The sequence below is a fragment of the Tupaia chinensis genome, unplaced genomic scaffold (genome assembly GCF_000334495.1).
Source record: "Tupaia chinensis unplaced genomic scaffold, TupChi_1.0 Scaffold000477_1, whole genome shotgun sequence".
Taxonomy (NCBI): domain Eukaryota; kingdom Metazoa; phylum Chordata; class Mammalia; order Scandentia; family Tupaiidae; genus Tupaia; species Tupaia belangeri.
The window spans coordinates 713534-735995 of NW_006159986.1; the positions used below are offsets into that span (position 1 = coordinate 713534).

Genomic DNA, 22462 nt, shown 5'->3' on the forward strand with positions numbered 1-22462 from the left:
ATCCCGAGAGGAGAATGAAGGAGAAGGGATTGAGGCATGGCCATGCCCCCTGGAGGGAGATTTCCTGCTTTCTGTCTCTCTGTCTCGCTCCGTCTTTCTGGCGAGTGCATGTGCCCTATAGCAAAAAACCTCTCAAAAAAAATGTTTGTCTAAAAAAAATTTTTGTTTGTTTTTGAAGAGGTTTTTGCTATAGGGTGCATGCGCTCACCAGACAGACCGAGAGAGACAGAGAGATAGAAAGCGAGAAATCACCCCCCAGAGGGGATGGCCACGCCGCAATCCCTTCTCCTCCATTCTCCTCTCAGGATCTTGGGCACGCACGCACATGCCCCTGGCGTGAGTTTAAGCCACCGGGTCCAGGACTCGAACCGCGGTCGACCACGTGGGAGTCCAGCGACATAGCCATTACGCTAACTGCTGGTCCCGACATGAGTTCTCTTAAAAGTCTCACAACACTATCCTAATGACTATGTCCTATGAATGGGCAATATGGCAAGCATATGCCCCTTCAAAGTAAAAGGATTATTTCCAAGTGTACATGACTGTGTAACATGGTGAGTTAGACTTTTACTTTTTAAGCTTGCAAAACATGTCGGGTGCATGTGTGCAAATCCTCACAGCCCCAAAAGGAAAGAGAAATGCAAAAAGGATTGTGGCATGACCGTTCCTTTCTCTGTCTCTCTGACAAGTGCTTACATCTGCCAATAAAAAAAATATATAATACAGGGTCTGATGTTGCACAGAGGAAACACAACTGGACCCACATGAAATAGTCCTAGTTCGCATCTTAGGGTCTCCCTGAAAACACTGGATGATAAAGGCCAAGAGTAGACCATGGCATGAAGACCTAGATGAGAGTACCATCCCACATCTCTCTGCTCTTACTCATGGGAGAAATAAACCATTAGAAAAATAAAAGCATAGGTGATAATGCAAAAATATATATAAATAGAAACTAAACAATTGTATTTTACATTTCAGTGGAAAAAGCACCCACCTGCTAAAGAGAGACTGTCTTCAAGCCTAGGACTATTACAAGAGTTTATCATACATACCTTAAATATAAATACAGATGTATATAAAATATACATGTGTAATATAATCATATTTAACTATGGTAGATGTATAAAACAGAATCCCAAAACTCCCTAGGTGAAAAACCCAGAATTGTACGGAACTGATGCTTAGCCAGTCTTACCAGTACATCACTGCCATTTTAGAAAGATCTTGTTCTAAGGACTGAAGAGCCAAGTACATTTTAGTCTTCAGTTTGCTGGAAAGTAGATGAGGAAACATAGCTTAATAGTTGAAAAGATACACATTTACACACACAAACATTAATAAAGAAAACCTAGAATGCAAATCTAAATTGGAGGTAACTAAAAATTTTTTTTAAAAAACACATCTTCAAAACATTAAAAAAATCAAGTGATTTTTATCACTACCAAAGCTTATTTTTAGTATTATCAAAACTTATTTTTATCTGTTATCTTTTTTTTTTTTTTTTGAGAGGTTTTCGCTATAGGGCGCATGCGCTCGCCAGACAGACAGAGAGAGAGACACAGAGACAGAAAGCGAGAAATCACCCCCCAGGGGGGATGGTCACGCCGCAATCCCTTCTCCTCCATTCTCCTCTCGGGATCTTGGGCATGCACGCACACGCGCCCGGCGTGAGTTTTAAGCCACCGGGTCTAGGACACGAACCGCGGTCGACTACGTGGGAGTCCAGCGACATAGCCATTACGCTAACTGCTGGTTCCCTATCTGTTATCTTTTTATTGTTGTTTTAGAGAGATTTTTGCTATTAGGGACTGCACATGCCAGAAACAGAGAAAGTGCGAAATCATCCCATGGGGGAATGGCCATGCCGCAATCCCTTCTCCATCCTCTTCTCAGGATTTAGGGCATCCACACACACATGCCCAGTGTTTCAGTTTCACGCCGCCAGGTCCAGAACCTGAAGCACTGTTGACCATGTGGGAGTCCAGCACCTTAACAACTAGGACGTCTGCTGGCCCTCTTTCTGTTATCTCCTTTAAGAAGCAAAAAGGTGGGACGCAGCAGTTAGCGTAATGGCTATGTCGCTGGACTCCCACGTAGTTGACCACGGTTTGCGTCCCGGACCCAGTGGCTTAAAACTCACGCCAGGCGCGTGTGTGTGCGTGCCCAAAATCCCGAGAGGAGAATGGAGGAGAAGGGATTGCGGCGTGACCATCCCCCCTGGGGGGTGATTTCTCACTTTCTGTCTCTATGTCTCTCTCTGTCTGTCTGGCGAGCGCATGCGCCCTATAGCGAAAACCTCTCAAAAAAAAAAGGAAAAAGAAAAACTGGCCTATTTACTGATAAAATACTTTTAAAATAGAGAAAGTTAGAAGCTGACCTATGAGTAGAAATCAGGAATAAAATACACCAGAAAAACTCCAGATGAAAGGGAAAATGGAGAAGGGAAATTTCTAGCACAACATAGCTTATTGATTTAAACTGATTTTTCCAAACAAAACATAAAAAAAGGAAAATACTTACTTGTCTCCTGGAAGGTTATATAAGTTAACAAGACCCTTAAGGTGCTTAGAAAATTCATCAAAATTTTTTTCCCTATAGGGAGTTCAGGAAGAGGGAGGAAGGAGAAAATTACAACATATTATTAGTATTCAATCGTACAATACAGTGTCAAACATCAAGGCTATATAAAACTCACTCTTTTTTTTCCCAAAGTTTCTGCCATAAGGCACATATGCTTGCCAGAGAGAGGGAAAGTGGGAAATCAACCCCCAGAGGGGATAGCCACACCTCAATCCATTCTCCTCCATTCTCTTATTGAGATTTTGGGAACACACACTTGTGTCTGATGTGATTTTCAAGCCACTGGGTGCGAGGCCCAAACTAGTTGGACATGTGGAAATCCAGCACCTTAACAACCACACCACTTGCTGGCCCCTAAGAAATTGATTTTAATAATCTGTACTGGGACCAGGAGTTGGCGCAATGGCTATGTCACTGGAGTCCCATGTAGTTAACTGCAGTTCAAGTCCCTGACCCAGTGGCTTAAACTCACACCAGGCACGTATGCGTGCATGTCTAAGATCCTGAGAAGAGAATGGAGGGGAAGAGATTGCTGCAAGGCCATCCCCCTGAGGGGGATTTCTCGCTTTCTGTCTCTCTGTCTCTCTCTTTCTTGCGAGCACACGCACCCTATAGCAAAAATCTCTAAAAAAAAAAAAATATATATATATAGTAGTAGTCTGTACTAACCTTTTTCCCCCAAAGTTTTCTAGTCAATCAAGAGGAGCAAAAGAAAAGATTTTCCTTTCTCTCTCTGTCACATTTTTCTGGAGATGCTGCTAATAAGCAGTATAAAAGTCAAAAAGAAAACAGTCAAAAGAGCTACTAATTCAGTCCAGTCAGTGGCGTAGTGGTTATGGCAGCTAGATCTCATCTGGTTAACTCTACAGTTTGAGTCCCAGATGTAACAGCTTGAGGGGAAAAAAAAAAGAGGCACAAGTCTGAGTGAAATTTCAAAAGGTGAAAGAAATGGAGAATGGATTGAAATATAACCATCCACTATAGAAAGGTGATTTCTCACTTCATTCTCTCTTTTCTCTTTCCAATGAATGTGTGAACCCTCTAGCAAAATATTTTTTTACAAAAAAATTTTTTTAAATGCAAATCCCTATTTTTTACTAGTTAGCACCTAAATAATGAAATCTGGTTTAAAGGAAAGCACTTTCCTTTCCTCTTTATATCTGAAATTAGATGTTGAGGTAATTTTTCTTTTTTTAGGTTTTTGCCATGAGGCAAAAACTTGCCAGAAAGAGATAGAGAGGGCAAGTGACTAATCACCCCCCAGGGAAATGGTCATACCAAAATCTCTTCTCAGCCACTCTCTTCCTAGGATTTTGAGCACTCATGCACCCGTGCCCAGTATGATTTTCAAACCACTAGGTCTGGGACTCAAATTCAGTTACCCATGTGAGAATCTAGGACCTTAACCACAACACCACCTCATGGCCCCCAGAATAAAAATTTTAATTATAAGGGTAATGAGAATATGATGGGAATATAAAGAACTTGCAAATAAATGGAAACATAAGAGTAGAGGAGAGAAGTAAAACAAATACTAAGAGATGGGGAAACAAAGGGGAAAAGGGGTGAGTACTCTGAAGGAAAACCACATATTCCCATGAACAGATTTGCCCCAGGAAAAAAAACCTATTAAAATGAACTAGAGTTGGGGCCAGGAGATGGCATGAGAGTGAAGGCACTGACTCCCATATGGCTGGCCATGGATAGAGTCCCAGACCTGGTAGCTTACTTTCTCACTTTCCTTCTCTCTCTGGACAAATTAGAAAATAATAATAATGAACAAAATTAAATAAATAATTTTTTTAAACTGAGCTCTAGATTTCTAGGACTCAATATTGCAGTTTAGATTTTTGTGATTTTTTTTTGGGGGGGGGGATTGGGGTTTTGTTTTGTTTTGTTTTGTTTTGTTTTGTTTGAGAGGTTTTTGCTATAGGGCACATACACATGCCAGAATGACAGAGACAGACAGAGAGACAGAAAGCGAGCAATCACCCCCCAGGAGCAATGGCCACACCACAATCCCTCCTCCTCCATTCTCCTCTCAGGATCTTAAGCACACACACACACGTGCCCAGTGTGAGTTTAAGCCACCGAGTCCAGGACTTAAACTGTGGTTGACTACATGGGAGTCCAGCAACATAACCATTACGCCAACTGCTGGTCCCGGATTCTTGTTTTTATTTTTTTTAATTAATTTTATTTATTCATTCATTTTATTTATTTATTTATTTTTATTTGATCAGAAAGACACAGAGAAAGAGAGAGGGAAAGTGAGAAAGCAAGCCACCAGGTCTGAGACTCAAACCGTGGTTGGCCATGTGGGAATCCAGCCACCAAGCCACTTGCCGGCCCCATCTTGTTTTTATTTTTAAGAATTATTTTATCTAACTTTACTTAATCATTTTTACTTATTTATTTTAATGTGACCAGAGAGAAAGTGAGAGAGAGAAGAGAGAGGGAAGCAAAGTGAGAAAGCAAGCCACAAAGTCTGGAATTCAAACCACGGTCAGCCATGTGGGAGGTCCAGCATCCATAACCACCAAATCACCTTCCAGCCCTACACATCTCAACAATTCCAACTCAATATTTTTTTTTCAAACTTGAAATATGTTTTCAGGGTCAGCAGATAGCATGGAGGGTAGGGCAGCTGGAGCCCATCTAGCTAGCCACATGGTTCAAGTCCTAGACCCAACAGCTAAAAAAAAAAAAAAAAACATGCCAGGGGTACCAGCAAATGGCGTAACAGTAATGGGAGCAGCAGTTAGTGTAATGGCTATGTCGCTAGACTCCCATGTAGTCAACCACAGTTTGCATCCCGGACCCGGTGGCTTAAAACTCACGCCGGGCACATGTGTGTGCGTGCACAAGATCCCGAGATGAGAACAGAGGAGAAGGGATTGTGGCATGGCCATCCCCCCTGGGGGGTGATTTCTCACTTTCTATCTGTCTGGCAAACACACACGCCCTATAGCAAAAACCTCTCCAAAAAAAAAAAAACAGTAATGTTGTTGGACTCCCACATAATCTAATGTGGTTTGAGTCGCAGACCCAGCAGCTTAAAACTGACACCAGGCATATGAGTGCATGTGCCCAAGATCCCAAGAGGAAAATGGAGGAGGAATTACAGTGTGGTCATTCACCCAGGGGGTGATTTATTGCTATCTCTCTATCTCTGTCTCTCTGGCGAGCACACGTGCCCTTACAGCAAAAATCTCCCCCCATCCAAAGAAAAAAAAATATGCCAGGCACATGTGCATGCATGACCAAAATCCTTGAAGGAAAATGGGGAAGAATTGCAGCATGGCTAACCCCTGTAGAGGATACTTTCTCACTTTGTTTCTGGTGAGCACATGCACCTTATTGTAAAAATATCTACATATAGGGACCAGCAGATGGCATAATGGTTACATCACTAGACTCCCGCAGTCAACCACGGTTTGAATCCTGGACCCAGTGGCTTAAATATCACTCTAGGCATGTGTGTATGCATGTCCAAGATCCCGAGAGGAGAATGGAAAAGAAGGAACTGCAGTGTGGCCATCCCTCCAGGGGTGATTTATCCCTTCGGTCTCTCTCTCCAGCAAGTATACATACCCTATAGTAAAAAATCCCTCTTACAAAAAAGTGTATACATATATCTGTTTTCTAAAATGCTAAATCGCCATGAGTGCCAGATACTTCAGACATTCTGTGAGCACAGGGCCATAGTGCTATAAATATAATAAAAAGAAACAAGAGGCAGGGCCAGTAGGTGGGCAGTTCGAGTCCCCAATCTGGTGGCTCACTATCCCTCTCTCTCTGGCAAAATTGAAAATAAATAAATAAATAAAGTTAAATAATTCTTAAGAAAGAAAGAAACAAGCAGGGCCAGCTGGTGGCATAGTGGTTAAAGCTGCTGGATCCCTTAGGATTGGCAGGTAGCATGGTGGTTAAGGTGCTAGACTCCCACATGGTCAACCACAGTTCGAGTCTCAGTCCTAGTGGCTTACTTTCTCACTTTCCCCCTCTCTCTCTGGTCAAATGAAAAATAATAAGTAAAATGTCTTAAAAAGCTGCTGGATCCCTCCTGGCTGATTATACAGTTTCAGTCCTAGACAAAACAACTTGAAATGCACTCCAGATGAACGTGTGTGTTTACCCAAAATCCCAAGAATGAAAGAGAACAGACTGATCCCCCTGAAGGATGATTTCGCACTCTCTCTCTGTGGCAAGCACATATACCTTATAAGAAAAAACTTTAAAAAAAAGGACAACAGCAAAATATATTCACTACCTCACTATTACCACCTACACTAAGTGATTAAAAGTACCAGGTTGGTGCCAACAGGTGGCATAGTAGTTAAGGCACTGGACTCTCACATGGTCAACCTCAGTTCAAGTCCCACACCTGACAGCTTGAAAATCACACTGGGCTCATATGCATGTATGCTCGAAATCCTAGGAGGACAGTGGAGGAGATGGAACTGTGGCATGGCCATTGCCTTTTGGGGGTGATTTCCCACTTTCCCAATCACTGTCTTTCTGTCTTTCCAGTGGGCATATGCATGTTACAGAAAAAAAAAACTATAAAAAATATCAGGTAGGACCAACAGGTGATGGTTAAGCATGCTGGACTCTGACATGGCGAACCACTGTTCAAGTCCCGGACCTGGGGGCTTGCTTTCTAATTTTCCTTCTCTCTCTATGGTCAAATTTAAATAAATAAGTAAATAAAGTTAAATAAAAACAATTATTTTAAAAAAGAGTATCGGGGGAAGAGCAGTTAGCATAATGGCTATGTCGCTGAACTCTCATGTAGCCGACTATGGTTCAAGTCCCGGATCCAGTGGCTTAAACTCACGCCGGGCACGTGTGCGTGCATGCCCAAGATCCCATGGAGAATGGAGAAGGGATTGTGGCATGGCCATCCCCTCTGGAGGGTGATTTCTCGCTTCTATCTCTCTGTCTCTCTCTGTCTTTCTGGCGAGCGCACGTGCCCTATAGCAAAAATCTCTCCAAAAAAATTAAATAAATAAAAAGTATCAAGCAAAAGTTAACATTCTTTTTTTTTTTTTTTTTTTGAGAGGTTTTTGCTATAGGGTGTGTGGTGTGCTCACCAGAAAGACAGAGACAGACAGATAGACAGAAAGTGAGAAATCTACCCCCGTTGGTGAGAAGGTTGCCACTCCGCAATCCCTTCTCCTCCATTCTCCTCTCAGAATCTTGGGCACGCATGCACATGCGCCCGGCGTGAGTTTAAGCCACCGGGTCCAGGACTTGAACCAGGGTAGACTACATGGGAGTTCAGCAACATAGCCGTTATACCAATGGCTGGTCCCAGCATTCTTTACCATTTCTATACAAGATTACCAATTAACTTTAATACATAGCCAGATTTATAGATTAATACAGTGTTCTATTCCAACTGAAAGTCAGAAATTTTTCTGGAGTATTCTGGTAGTACAACTTTGCCTGACTCAAGCCAGTTAAAGTATAAAGGTCATTTTGTTTTTCTTTAAAGAACTATTTATTTTATTAATCATTATCATAATTTCTTTTTAAAAAATTTTTATTTCATTTTATTTATTTTAGTTTGACCAGAGTGAGAGAGAGGAAGGCAAAGTGAGAAAGCAAACCTCCAGGTTCAGGTCTCAAACCTCATTCGATCATGTGGGAGTCCAGCGCTCTTAACAACCATACCACCTACCATCCAAAAATGTCTACTTTTTAAAATATTTATTTATTTAATTCCGTATTTGTTATTATTATTACTTTTAATTTAACCAGAGAGAAATACAGAGAGATAGGGAAAATGATAAAGCAAGCCACCAGTTCAGGGACTCGAACCACAGTCTGTCATCTTGGAATCTAGCGCCTTTAACCACCATACTACCTGCCAGCCCCAAAAGGTCATTTTTTAAGTGGCATTACTTTTTTATTTCAAAACAGGGTCTTGCGGTACTAGCAAGATGGTATAATGGTTATGTCGCTCAATTCCCATGTAGTCAACCAGACCAGGTGGTTCAAACTCTCACTAGGTACATGTGCATGCGTGCCCAAGATCCCAAGAGAATAGAGGAGAAGGGACTGCTGCGTGGCCATCCCCCCAGAGGGCGATTTCTCACTTTCTGTCTCTCTGTCTCTCCAATGAGTACATGCACCCAAGAGCAAAAATCTCTCTTTAAAGAAAAAAAAAAAAAAAAAGCAGGATCTTGCTCTGTCACAATCCTCATGCCTCAGCCTCCCAAGTGGGACAACAAGCACACACTTTCAGATTGGGCTGGAATCAAATACCTGCCTATCATGTACTCTCAGCCTAAGAAGCACCAGTACCTTACTAGCACACATTTTAGAGAAAAAGTGAAAAAACAAAAGGGATGGCCATGCTACAATTCCTTCTCCATTCTCTTCTCAAATTTTGAGCACATGTACACACATGCCCAGTGTGTTTTCCAAGCCTCTAGGTCTGGGACTCAAATCATGCATTCAGCCATGTGGGATCCAGCTGCCTTAACCACTATGACACTGGCTGGACCGCCAATCCTAACTTTTTAAACCAACTTAAGATTTGGTACATTTGGCTAAAAGCACATTAAGTTGGGGACCAGATGTCGTGGTGGTTAAAGGCAATGGACTCCCACATGGTCAACAGCAGTTCAAGTCCTGGATCTAATGACTTACTTTCTCTCTCTCTCTCGCTCTGTCCCTCTCTGGTCAAATTAAAATTTAAAAAATAATAAAGTTCAATAAAAATAATTCTTTAAAAAAAACTTAGTTCCAGAACCAGCAATTGACGCAATGGCTATGTGGCTAAACTCCCATGTAATAGAACGCAGTTCGAGTCCTGGACACAGTGGCTTAAACTTACACGTGGTGTGTGTGCGTGGGGGTGTGTGTGTGTGTGTATGCCCAAGATCCCAAGAGGAGAATGGAGGAGAAAGGATCGCAGCATGATCATCCCCCCCAGGGGATAATTTTGCGCTTTCTGTTTCTCTGTCTCTCTCTGTCTTTCTAGTAAGCACAAGCGCCCTAAAAAAAGCAATAATAATTTACTTCCTTGGGGTTGACAGGTGGCGTAGTGGTTAACGGTGCTGGACTCCCCCATGGCGGACCACGGTTCAAGTCCTGGAACTGAAGTCTTGTTTTCTCACTTTTCTCTCTTTCTGTCTCTCTGGAAATATTAAAATAATAATAATGAATAAAGTTAAATAAAATCATTCTTTAGGGTCCAGGGGGTAGCATGGTGCTTAAGCGTGCTGGACACCCATATGGCTGACAGCAGTCCTAGACTTTCTCACTTTCTCGCTCTCACTCTGTCCCTCTCTGGTCAAATTAAAATAAATAAATAAAGTTAAATAATTCTTTAAAACGTAATAATAAAATAATTCTTTTTAAAAAAAAAACTTACTTCCACAATGCTAATTCTTTGTTTTTTTCTTAAAGAGATATATTTTGCTCAAGGGTGTGTCACTTGCCAGAGACAGAGAGAGAAACAGAGACAGAATGTGAGGAATCACCACTGGGGACGGGGATGGCCACACCACAATCCCTTCTCCCCTACTCAGGATTTCGGGCAGGCATGTGCACATGCCTAACATGAGTTTTAAGCTGCCAGGTCTGGAACTTGAACCACAGTCGACTACGTGGGAGTCCAATGACGTAATCATTGCATCATCTGCTGGCTCCAATATTAACTCTTCTTATTCACATATTGTATGAAGTTTACCATATTTAGAACAAAATTAATGTACTAACTTTCTTAAATGCCCAGAATGTCTTAATTCTGTATTTAAATTTAAGCATGGAAATTGTCATTCAATTCAAAGAGAAAATGTAAGTCAGTGGAAAAGGACTCAACTGCTAAAGAGACTATCTTCAGGCCAGCAGATTACAGGGACTTTAAAGAGCTGGATCACACATGGCCAGCTTCACAATTTGAGTTGTGGACCAGCAGCTTGAGAAGCATGCCAGGAGCATATACATGCATGCCCAGAACCCACCGAGAGTATAGAAGAAGGGAATGCAGCATGGCCATCCCTCCTGGGGGTGATTTCTCACTCTATCTCCTGCCTCTCTCTGGCAAGAGAACATGCCATATAACAAAGAAAAAAATAAATAAATAAAAGACTGTCTTCAAGCCTAACACTTTTTTTGAGAGAGAGATTTTGCTATAGGGCATGTGTGCCCGCCAGAGCCAGAGAAAGAGAGACAGAAAGTGAGAAATCACCCTCCAGAGAGATGGCCACACCTCATTCCCTTCTCCTCCATTCTCCTCACTGGATTTTGGGCACACACACACACAGGTGCCCAGCATAAGTTTTTTTTAGAGAGAGAGATTTTTGCTGTAGGGCACATGCACTCGCTAAAAAAGACAGAGACAGAGAGAAATCATCCCCCAGGGGGATGGCCTAGCCAAAATCCCTTCTCCTCCATTCTCCTCTCAGTATCTTGGACACACAAACACAAGCACCTGGTGTGTTTTAAGCGCCAGGTCCAAGACTCAAACCACAGTCGACTACATGGGAGTCCAGCGACATATTTATTACGCCATTTGCTAGGGCCCCTTTTATGTTTGTTTTTTTGAGAGATTTTTGCTATAGGGTGCGTGCACTCACCAGACAGACAGAGAGAGACAGAGAGTCAGAAAGCGATAAATCCCCTCCCAGGGGGGATGGCCACACTGCAATCCCTTCTCCGTTCTCCTCTCAGGATCTTGGGCACGCATGCACACGTGCCCGGCATGAGTTTTACGCCACCGGGTCCAGGACATGAACCGCGGTCGACTATGTGGGAGTCAAGCGACATAGCCATTATGCTAACTGCTGGTCCCCCAGCATGAGTTTTTAAGCCGCTAGGTCTGGGACTTGAACCACAATCGACTACATGGGAGTCCTATGACGTAACTATTATACCACTGCTGATCCCAAGCTTAGCACTTTTACAAGACAAGAGTTTATCATAGGGGCCGGCAGGTGGCATGATGGTTAAAGGTGCTGGATTCCCACATGGTCGACTGTGGTTCGAATCCTGGACCTGGCAGCTTGCTTTCTCACTTCCACTCTCATTCTCTCTCTCTCTCTCTGTCCCTCTCTGGTCAAACTGAAATAAACAAAAACCTAAGTGAAAATGTGTCTTTCATGTCAAAAACCTAAGTGAAAATGTGTCTTTCATGGTACAGACTCCATTTTCTCAAGCCTTCTCAAATCAATGAATGGATTCTATTTATTTTTGTTCCACGAAGAATTCAGCATAACAGCATTGTCTAACCATATCAGGGTATATAAATGTTATTTGCTAGGGCCAGCAGGTGACGTGGTGGTTAAGGACGCTGGACTCCCACATGGCCAACCGTGGTTCAAGGCCCAGATCTGGCGGCTTGTTTTCTCACTTTCCCTATGTATCTTTCTCTCTCTATGTCTCTCTCTGGTCAAATTAAAATAAATAAATATAAGTAAATAATTATTTTTAAAAAGTAAATAAAAATAAATTTTATTTACTCACCTTAATTGCTGTACAAGCTCTGGACAGCTCTGAAATAAAAAAGTTATGTTAAAACTTTGAACTATATTAACACTTTTAAAGACAACAAATATATTTCTCTTTTATTAATAGCAGATGCTTTATAACAACAATAGAAAAACTATAGAAAGGCCTTATATTAAGATATAAAAAAGCATCTTCCTCTTACTTGGTGAATAATAGGAATGGGGTGGGTAATTAAAAATTCAAATATATGAAACAGTTCATTTAAAAAACCAACTTTTGGTAGCTTCTTTAAAACATCAGAACTGGGACCAGCAGTTAACATAATGGCTGTCACTGAACTCCCATGCAGTCGACTACAGTGCAAGTCCCGGACCCGGTGGCTTAAACTCATACCAGGCACGTGTGCGTCCATGCCCAGATCCCAAGTGGAGAAGAAAGGAGAAGGGATTGTGGTGTGGCCATCCCCCCTGGGGGTGATTTCTCGCTCTCTGTCTCTCTCTTTCTGGCAAGCGCATGTACCCTATAGCAAAAACCTCTCAAAAAAAAAAAAAAAAAAACAGGACTTGGGACTAGCAGTCGGTGTAATGGCTGTCACTGGACTCCCATGTAGTCAACTGTGGTTTGAGTCCCAGACCTGGAGGCTTAAACTCAGCCGGGCGCTTGTGTATGAGTGCATGCCCAAGATCCCAAGAGGAGAATGGAGCAGAAGGGATTGAGGCGTGGCCACCCCACAGGGGTAATTTCTCACTTTCTGTCTCTCTGTCTCTCTCTTTCTGGCCGGCACATGTGCACTATAGCAAAAACCTCTTCAAAAAAAAAAAAAATTAAACATCAGAACTGGGACCAGTTGGTGGCACAGTGGTTCAGATGCTGCACTCCCACATGGTGGACCATGATTCGAGTCCTAGACCTGGTGGCTAGCTTTCTCACTTTCCCTTTTTCTCTGTCTGTCTTGCTGGTGAAATGTGAAATAAAGAAAAAAATCTTTAAAAAAAAAAAAAAAAAACTCTCTTTAATGCCATCCCTAAAATCAATTATCAAACTGGCCAGTTACACACATTTTACATTTATCTCTATTACAAGATTTTTAAGATTATTTTCCTATCTTAACTGTGGCATCTTTGAGAGTAGGAACCATGATTTCTGTATTTCCAGCACTTAGTGGTCAACTGCAGCTCATGTTTGTTGACATGAAATGAAAAGGGTTCCTCTGATGTTTCCATAAGTCAAAGCCCTTGGATGATGTCAGAGATGGATATGTTATTCTAAATTCCACTCTTTAGCTACTGATGTAGCCTATCACATCATCTCTACAGTGGCTCATGAAAAAAAAAAACTAAATCCCAGCTATGTAAACCCCAACAATTCATTTTAAATTTAATATCCCTAAGTAAACCCCACAGATTCCAGTGAAATAGCAACACATACCACAGGATTCTCCCCATGGTGAGCCACTTTTACATCACAAAGCTGTCCTGCAGGGTCTAACTGCACTTCCACATAGAACATATCTGACGTGATGTAACATTCAGTGCCACTGGCACTGAGATGAGAGCCCAGTCTAGCAGGAACAAACCAAAACAAAAATTAATAGACACATAAATAAAGCCACCCGAAGTTAATACTAATTTAAAACATTTCTGCCTACAGATAAACTACTTACCCATTCTGTCTTGCTATAGACTCCAAGCGATCAGTCATTGCTGGTAAAGATGTTACTATAGAAAGGGTGAAAAAAGAAATCACAAAAGATACTCCAAATAACTTAAATGGTATTCTTCAAAGACAGAAATATCCTAAGGTGCATATCTGTCTTTCAAACACATAAATATCAATAACTAATAGCTCAAATGCTGGCAATGTATAAACTTCAAAAGTAAGGCTTAGGTGTGGCCTATGTTCTTTTTCTTTTTTTAAATTCTTTTTTTTTTCATTGTATTCATCATTGTTATTTATTTATTTTAATTTGAACAGAGAGAGACATGGAAAGAGAGAGGGAAAGTGAGAAAGCAAGCTGCCAGGTCCAGGACTCGAACCATGGTCAGCCATGTGGGAATCCAGCGCTTCAACCACTACACCATCTGCCGGCCCAGTTGTGGCCTATGTTCTACTAAGAGTCAAAAAAAAAAAAAAAATCTATTTGAGTCAGTTAGGTAGTGTTGTGGTTAAAGGCAGTTGGATCCCACTTGGCAAACTGTGCAGTTGCATCCTGGACCCAGGAACTTGAAAAACATGCCAGGTGGGACTAGCAGTTGGCAATGGCTATGTTGCTGGACTACCATGTGGCCAACCGCAGTTCGAGTCCTGGACCCAGTGGCTTAAACTCACACTGGGTGAATGTGCGTGTGTCCCAAGATCCCAAGAGAATGGAGAAAGGACTAAGGCGTGGCCATCCCCTTGGGGGGTTATTTCTCGCTTTCTGTCTCTCTGTCTCTCTCTGTCTTTCTGGCGAGTGCCTGTGCCCTTATAGCGAAAACCTCTCAAAAAAAATAAAGGGACAAGCGATGGTGTAATGGCTATGTCTCTAGATTCTCATATAGTTGACCACAGTTCAAGTCTTAGACCCAGTGGCTTAAACTCACGCCGAGTGCATGTGCATGCGTGCATGTGCATGCGTGCATGCCCAAAATTCCGAGAGGAGAATGGAGAAGCAATTACAGCATGGCGATCCCCCCTAGGGGTTGATTTCTCATTTTCTGTCTCTCTTTCTCTCTGGTGGATGCACACATCCTATAGCAAAAAGCTCTCTCTCTCTCTCTAAAAAAGGGAAAAAAAAACATTCAAATATGCCAGGTCCATGTGTGTGCATACTCAAAATCCCAAGAGGAGAAAGGCAAAGGAACTACTTAGGAGGCATCCCTCCAGGGGGTTGCTCTGTCACTTTCCTTCTCTTTCTCTACCACTCTCTCCAGTGAGCATGTTCCCTTTAGCAAAGAAAAAAAAAAAAAAAACTTTTGAAAACTTAAGGCCAGAAGGTGGCAAGGTAGTTGAGGCTGCTGGATCTTACATGACTGGCTGAGCGGTTGTCTCAGACCTAGCACGGTGTGCGCGTGTACCGAAGATCCCAAAAAGAGAATGAAGGAAAGGAGACTGAGGCATGACTATTGCTCTGGGGACGCATTCTCATTTTCTCTCTCCTGTGTCTCTCTTCTTTTTTTGGGGGGTGGGGTGGGGTGGGGGTGGGGGGGCTTTCCAGTAAAAACTGGAAAACCTGCTAGACAAATTCTAAAAGAGCTGTGACACTACTTCTCCTGTGTCTCTAGCGAATGCACACACCATATACCGAGTTCCCCCCCCCTTTTTTTTAATGGACATTTCTCTCTTTTTCATTAATTCTTATTTGGAACAGGTTAGCTTTAACTTAAAGATGTATTTATCTATTAATGCTAAAATAAGGAATATTAAGATAAAAACCAGTATAAGGGCCAGCAGATGGTGTGGAGGTTAAGGTGGCGAGATCCCAAAGGCCAAGGCACAGACTGAACATCAGACTCAGCAGCTTAAAAATCACGCTGGAGGGAACCAGCAGTTAGCGTAATGGCTATGTCGCTGGACTCCCACGTTGTCGACCTCGGTTCACCTCCTGGACCCAGTGGCTTAAAACTCATGCTGGGTGCATGTGCGTGTGTGCCCAAGATCCCGAGAGGAGAATGGAGAAGGGACTGCAGCGTGACCATCCCCCCTGGGGGGGTGATTTCTCGCTTTCTGCCTCTATGTCTCTCTCTGTCTGTCTGGCAAGCATACACGCCCTATAGCGAAAATCTCTCCAAAAAAGAAAAAGAAATCACGCTGGACACATGTGTATGTGGGCTCAAAATCCAAAAAGGAAGGAAGGAAGGACTGCAACATGGTCATCATCTCTGGGTGGTGGGTGATGTCTCACTCTGTCTGTCCCTATCTCTCTCTGGCAAGTGCATATCCTCTATAGTCAGAACTAAAAATAAATAAATGTTTCAAAAGCTTAGAGGAGAGCTTGAAATTAAATTTTGAGCTTGAAATTAAGAGCTTGAAAAACACATAGGGGGAGGGGAGTAAATTGGGAGGGGGCACTGGATTCCCACATAACCACAGTTTGAGTCCCGGGTCTCATAGCATGCTTTCTCACTTTCCCTCTCTCTTTCTATCTCTCTGGTCAAATTAAAAAATAATAAAAATAAATAAAATTAAATAATTCTTTTTCTGAACAATCATTTTATTTAACTTTATTTATTTATTTGTTTGTTTGTTTACTTAAATTTGGTGGGGGCTGGGGGTGAGAAAGTAAGCCGCCAGGTTTGGGACTTGAACCACAGTTGGCCATGTGGGAGCCCAGCACCCTTAACCACCACGCTACCTGCTGGCCCCAATCAAATAATTTTTAGGGGAAAAAAGGAAAGGAAAAACACATCATATACATGCATGCCCAAGATCCTGAAAGAAGAGAGAAATAAACAGATTTTGGTATGATCATTCCCCCTGGGGGGTGCTTTCTTGCTTTCTCTTTCTCTCTTTCCTCTGGCAAATAAAAATTAAAATTAAAAAAGAAAGCATTGTAGTAAGAAAGATGTCCTGGGGGATGGCAGGTGGTGTGGTGGTTGGAATGCTGGACTCCCACATGGCCAACCACAGTTTAAGTCTCAAATCTGGCAACTTGCTTTCTCTCTCTCTCTGTCTCTCTCTCGTAAAATTTAAAATAATAATAATAATGAATAAAGTTAAATCTTTAAAAAAAAAAAAAAAAGATAACCTGTCACAATTTATAGTTCAAATGAAAGTATAAAACAATTCCTCTTAAGCTTGAGTTTTTATGTGATCAGACTATTTTGAAGGTAACAAACCTTTGAGAGCCTTCTGCAATGTCTCCAAACAGCTGACCAAATGTTGATGCCCTCCAGAACTCATCACAACCCTCTTCTCCTATGTGAAGTAGAAAAACATTTGAGGGAAGAAAAAATAAATTAACCAAGCTAACAGAATTTCAGGTAAACATAAACATTACCTTGACAGTATATATTTCAGGATAGTCTACAGACTCTTAACTATTACTCTATCCATTGAGCCAAAAAAATAAACATTCATATACATGGATACATCCCTAAGCAAATAGAGAAGGGCAAAAAAGATATTTCCAGATGTAAAATAAGATACCTTCAAGGAACAATTTGAACAAAAATGTAAGGCCATTAGGTGGCATGGAGGTTAAGGTGCTGGATCCCACTTGGCCAGCTGTATAGTCCAAGTCTCTGATCCTGGGAAAAACTGAAATATCACACAGGGGCTGGGTAGAGGGAGAGCTAACGGGGTGGCATGGTAGTTAGGCATTGGACTCTCACATGGCCAACCACAGTTTGAATCCCAGATCTGGCAGCTTGCTTTCTCACCTTCTCTCCATCTCTCTCTGTCATACCAGGCACATATGCATATATGCCAAAAATCCTGAGAGGGGACTGGAGGAGAAGGGACTGCAATGTGACTATAACCCCTGTGTAGTTATTTCTTACTTAACCTCTCTCTCTGGAAAGTACATGTACCCTATAGTCAAAATTTAAAGAAAAAAAAAAAAAAAGTAAGAGATGAGCTCTGCCTCCTGTACAAGTGACTACAACCTAAGATTTACACATGGGCAGGTAGCATGGTGGGTAAGGGTGCTGACCGTGGTTTGAGTTCCACACCTGGCAGCTTGATTTCTCACTTTCTCTCTCTCTCTTACTCTGTCCCTCTATGGTCACATTAAAATAAAGTTAAAAAAAATAATTTTTTAAAAAAGATTTAGACAGGGAACCAGCAGTTAGCGTAATGGCTATGTCACTGGACTCCCATGTAGTCAACCGCGGTTCGCGTCCCAGACCCGGTGGCTTAAAACTCACGCCGGGCGCGTGTGCATGCGTGCCCAAGATCTCAGGAGGAGAATGGAGGAGAAGGGATTGCAGCGTGACCATCCCCCCTGGGGGTGATTTCTCGCTTTCTGTCTCTGTGTCTCTCTCTGTCTGTCTGGCGAGCGCACGCGCCCTATAGTGAAAAAAAAAAAAAAAACCTCTCAAAAAAAAAAAAAAAGATTTAGACAGTTTAATGAGGTAGCACAGATTTAGCATTTCTCAAATCTATCAAGGTGATTTACATGTAATCTGATGAATATAACCAAATCTTAGTGAAACTAGACAGACTAGAAGAAGGAACATGTAGACAGAAAAGGAACCCCCCAAGACCAGTACAGCAGTGCAGTTTATTAACACAATGCTCTGCAATGCTGGACCCACATGAGTAGGTCCCAGGTTCATGTCTGGGGCCTCCTTGTACATACCAGGTTCATGAATGCATGGCCAAAATCTGGGATGGCTGAGGCTGAGGGTGGATTTTAACCAGAAGACATGTTTAGGAACTGTCCATCCCTCACCAGCTTCTCAAAGAAATAAAATAACCTTTTTAATTTTTTTAAAGAAATACTTTTATTTATTAATTTTTAATATGACCAGAGAGAGAGACACGGGAGAGAGAGAGAGAGAAAGAGGAAGTGAGAAAGCAAGCCACCAGGGCAGGGCTTGCAAACTGTGGTCCACCATGTGGGAATCCAGAGCCTCAACCATCATGCCACCTGCTGCCCCCCCCCCTTTTTTTTTTTAATAACCTTTTAAAAAGATACAGAAAAAGGGAGAGGAGGTGGCATAGTAGCTAAGATGCTGGTTCCCACATGGCCAACTCTCAGGATCAAGTTCTGGACTTAGCATCTTGAAAATCACAGCCAAGTACATGTGCATGCATGCCCAAAATCCCAAAAGGAGAATGGAGGAGAAGGGACTGCAGCATGGCCATCCCTCCTAGGGGGTGATTTCTCGCATTCAGTCTCTCTTTCTCTCTCTCTGTCCCTCCAGCAAGTACATGCACCCTACAGCAAAAAGTCTCTAAAGATAAAATAAAATAAAATAAAATAAAATAAAATAAAATAAAATAAAATAAAATATATAAGACAAAAAAAAGGACTCTGGAAGAGTAAACAATATAGCTTAGTTCTTCTAAAGGGAAAATGTTTCTCTCTGTAAAACATTCCTTTCCGCAGTGTATGATGCTAGAAACATTACTTTGGTATACCGTGAAGAACAATGATAATGTAAATAGAACAAGGAGGGGGGGGGATTCTTATCCCCAGAAATGTGAAGTTTTATGGTACAAGAATAGTTTGTCGGGCCAGCAGATGGCATGGTGGTTAAGGGTGCTGGACTCCCAGATGGCCGACCACGGTTCAAGTCCCAAACCTGGCGACTTGCTTTCTTGCTTTCTCTCTCTCGCTCTGTCCCTCTCTGGTCAAGTGAAGATAAATAAATTAAATAAATAAAGCTGAGTAAAATTTAAAAAAAAAAAAAAAAAAAAAAATAGTTTGTCAGGATTTTCTATACCCTAAATAAATCCATCTCTCTAATTCTACCCTCACAAAACAAATGGCTGATTTACTAATAATCAGCTTCCCTTGTACCTTGGATAAAGAAAGGCGTGCTCTAGACAATGAGTACTAGCATTTTGGTAAATGGAAAGATAAACCTTTTCTATAAATTAACAAATAGATATTCTGATTTACATGTTATAGCCTACTAAAATTTGGTTAGTATGTAAGCTGTTGAAAAAATTTTTAAAGTCTTGATGTACAAATAATAAAACTGAGTTTCTTAATCTGCAAAACTAAGAAGCAGACAAGGAAGGCATGGTGATCAAAGCAAGATTCATTAATGATGGTATCATTTATCAAGATTTCATTAATGACGGTATCATTTATGCAGATAAAACTTATTTTAAACTAAAAGATGGTTGCCTTACCTCTGAATTCCCATACTAGAAAACTGCCATTTATGTACTGAAGACTTTTTTTTTTTTAAAGAGAGAGCTTTGCTATAGGGTACATGTGCTCATCGGAAAAACAGAGAGAGACAGAAAGCAAGAAATTGGCCCCCCAGGAGAGATGGCCATATGGCAATCTCTTCTCCATTCTCCTCTTGGGATTTTGGCCATGAGCACACAGTGAGTTTCAAATAGCCAGATCCAGGACTCAAACCTTAGTCAACCATGTAAGAGTCCAGCAACATAACAATTGTCATCTGCTGGTTCCTATTGAAGATATTTTTTTAAAAAAATACCTTCTCAGGGACCAGTAGTTGGCATAATGGCAATGTCGCTGGACTCCCATGTAGTCGACCACGGTTCAAGTCCCAGACCCAGTGGCTTAAACTCACAGCGAGCATGTATGCCCAGGGTCCCAAGAATGAAGAATGGAAGAAGAAGGAATTGCAGCGTAGCCATCTCCCCTGGGCAGCAATTTCTCACCTTCTATCTCTGTGTCTCTCTGGTGAGTGTATGCACCCTATAAGAAAAAACCTCTCCAAAAAAAAAAATCTGGGGGCCAGCAGGTGGCGTGGTGGCTAAGGCCGCTGGACTCACATATGGCAGACGGTGGCTTGAGTCCCAGACCTGGTGGCTTGCTTTCTCACTCTCAGTATCTCTCTTTCGCTCTCGCTCTCGCTCTCAATCATTCTGTGGTCAAATTAAAATTTAAAAATAAATGCATAAAAAAGTTAAACAAAATAATTCTTTCCCAAAATTACCAAAAATAATCATAAGTAAATAAATAATTCTTTTAAAAAGGTGGGGGCCAGCAGGTGGCGTGGTGGTTAAGGAGCTGGAATTCCCATGTGGCTGACTGTGGTTCAAGTCCTGGACCTGGCAGCTCGCTTTCTCTCTTTCCGTCTTCCTCTCTCCCTCTCTGGCAAAACACATGTGAAAAATAATAATAATAATAAATAAATTTTAAAAATCATTAAAAAATATTTACCGGCCCTGCAGGTGGCATGGTGGTTAAAGGTGCTGGATTCCCACACAGCCAACTGCAGTTCAAGTCCCAGACCTGATAACTCACTCTCTCACTTTCCCTTTCTCTGTCTCTTGCTGCTCAAATTAAATAATAATAACAAATGGAATTAAATAAATAATTGTTTTCTTAAAAAAATTTTTAAATACCTTCTCTGACAACAAGTCTGTGACAGAAATACACATGCATTTGTACAATTTTGAATTACAGAAATCTTTTAGCAAATTTTAATTTCAGACTCACAGTTTCAAATTCACACTAGGCCCATGGAGAAGGGATTGCAGTGTGACCATCCCCCCGGGGGTGATTTCTCGCTTTCTGTCTCTATGTCTCTCTCTGTCTGTCTGGCGAGCGCATGCGCCCTATAGTGAAAATCTCTCCCAAAAAAAGAAAGAAAGAAAGAAAAAGAAAAAAAAAAAAAAGAAAGAAAACTCAAGCCAGGTGCGTGTGTGTGCTTGCCCCAGATCCCGAGAGGAGAATGGAGAAGGGATTGCGGCGTGACCATCCCCCGTGGGGGGTGATTTCTCGCTTTCTGTCTCTATGTCTCTCTCTGTCTGTCTGGCGAGTGCACGCGCCCTATAGCGAAAAACCTCTCCAAAAAAAAGAAAAGAAAAAACGGAGAAGAGACTGCAACATGGCCATCCCCACTGGGAGTGATTCATATTTCCCTCTCACTGTCTCTGTCTCTCTCTCCGACAAGCAGACACATCGAATGCAAAACCTCTTTGAAAAAGAAAAAAGAATGTACAAGTCTCTTGGTGCCAGCACGTAGCATGGTGGTTAAGGTGCTAGATTCCCACATGGCCAACCACAGTTCGAGTCCCTGATTTGGCAGCTTGAAAATCACACCAGCACATGTGCATGCATCTCTAAAGTCCCAGAAAGACAATAGAGGAGAATTCACTGTGGCACAGCAATCTCCCCGGGGAGGGGGAGGGTGATTTTTCACTTTCCCTCTCATTGTCTCTGGCTCTCTCCAGCAAACATACATGCCCTATGGCAAAAACCTAAAAACAAAAAATTGTAAAACTGGGGCCAGCAAGTGGCACGCTGGTTGTGGCATTGGACTCCTACATGGTCGACTACCATGGCTTCAGTTCTGGACTCAGTGGCTTGAAAATCAGGACAGGAGTATATGCATGTATGCCCAGAATCCCAAGAAGAGAATGGAAGAAAAAGGACTGCCACCTGGTCAGCCTCCTGAAGGATGATTTCTCACTTTCCCTCTCTATGCCTGTCTCTTCTTTCTGATGAGTACACACACCCTATGGCAAAAACCTAAAACATATAAATAAACAAAAAATAAAAATTTAAAAAACAGGTCTCAGGGTCAGCAGGTGGCCTAGTCCTTAAGGTGCTGGACTCCTACATGGGTGACCACAGTTCATATTTGAAAATCATATCAGGGGTCGGGGAGCTGGCAAGTGGCATGGTGGTTAAGGCAGCTGGTCTCCCACATGGCTGACCATGGTTCGAGTTCCAGACCTGGCAGCTTGCTTTCTCAATTTCCCCCTTTCTCTGCCTCTCGTTGGTCAACTTTAAAAAAAAAAAAAAAAAAAAAAGAAAAAAAATAACAATAAAAAA

The 22462-nt window shown here is 41.9% G+C and overlaps 1 protein-coding gene and 1 non-coding gene across 8 annotated transcripts in view; both read right to left on the reverse strand.

Annotated features, from left to right (window-relative positions):
• The window catches only part of MED1 (mediator complex subunit 1), a 61751-nt gene that overhangs the window by 31065 nt on the left and 8224 nt on the right, over positions 1-22462 (reverse strand). For 6 of the 7 annotated variants that reach the window (XR_003550606.1, XR_003550607.1, XM_006155887.3 and 3 more), the window contains 6 exons: positions 16866-16944; positions 13712-13766; positions 13477-13609; positions 12064-12092; positions 2524-2595; positions 1199-1273 (listed from right to left, as the gene is read on the reverse strand). Coding sequence is in view for 5 of the 7 variants with exons in the window: in XM_006155887.3 (XP_006155949.1) it covers positions 1199-1273; positions 2524-2595; positions 12064-12092; positions 13477-13609; positions 13712-13766; positions 16866-16944 (443 nt within the window). In the remaining 2 variants the exon portion in view is untranslated. Of the gene's footprint in view, positions 1-1198; positions 1274-2523; positions 2596-12063; positions 12093-13476; positions 13610-13711; positions 13767-16865; positions 16945-22462 lie in introns of those variants that run through there. The other variant, XM_027774754.1, reaches the window with a different exon arrangement.
• On the reverse strand, positions 15232-15293 carry LOC114009157 (U7 small nuclear RNA). Its single transcript, XR_003550621.1, has one exon. It is a non-coding gene; the product is annotated as a U7 small nuclear RNA (small nuclear RNA).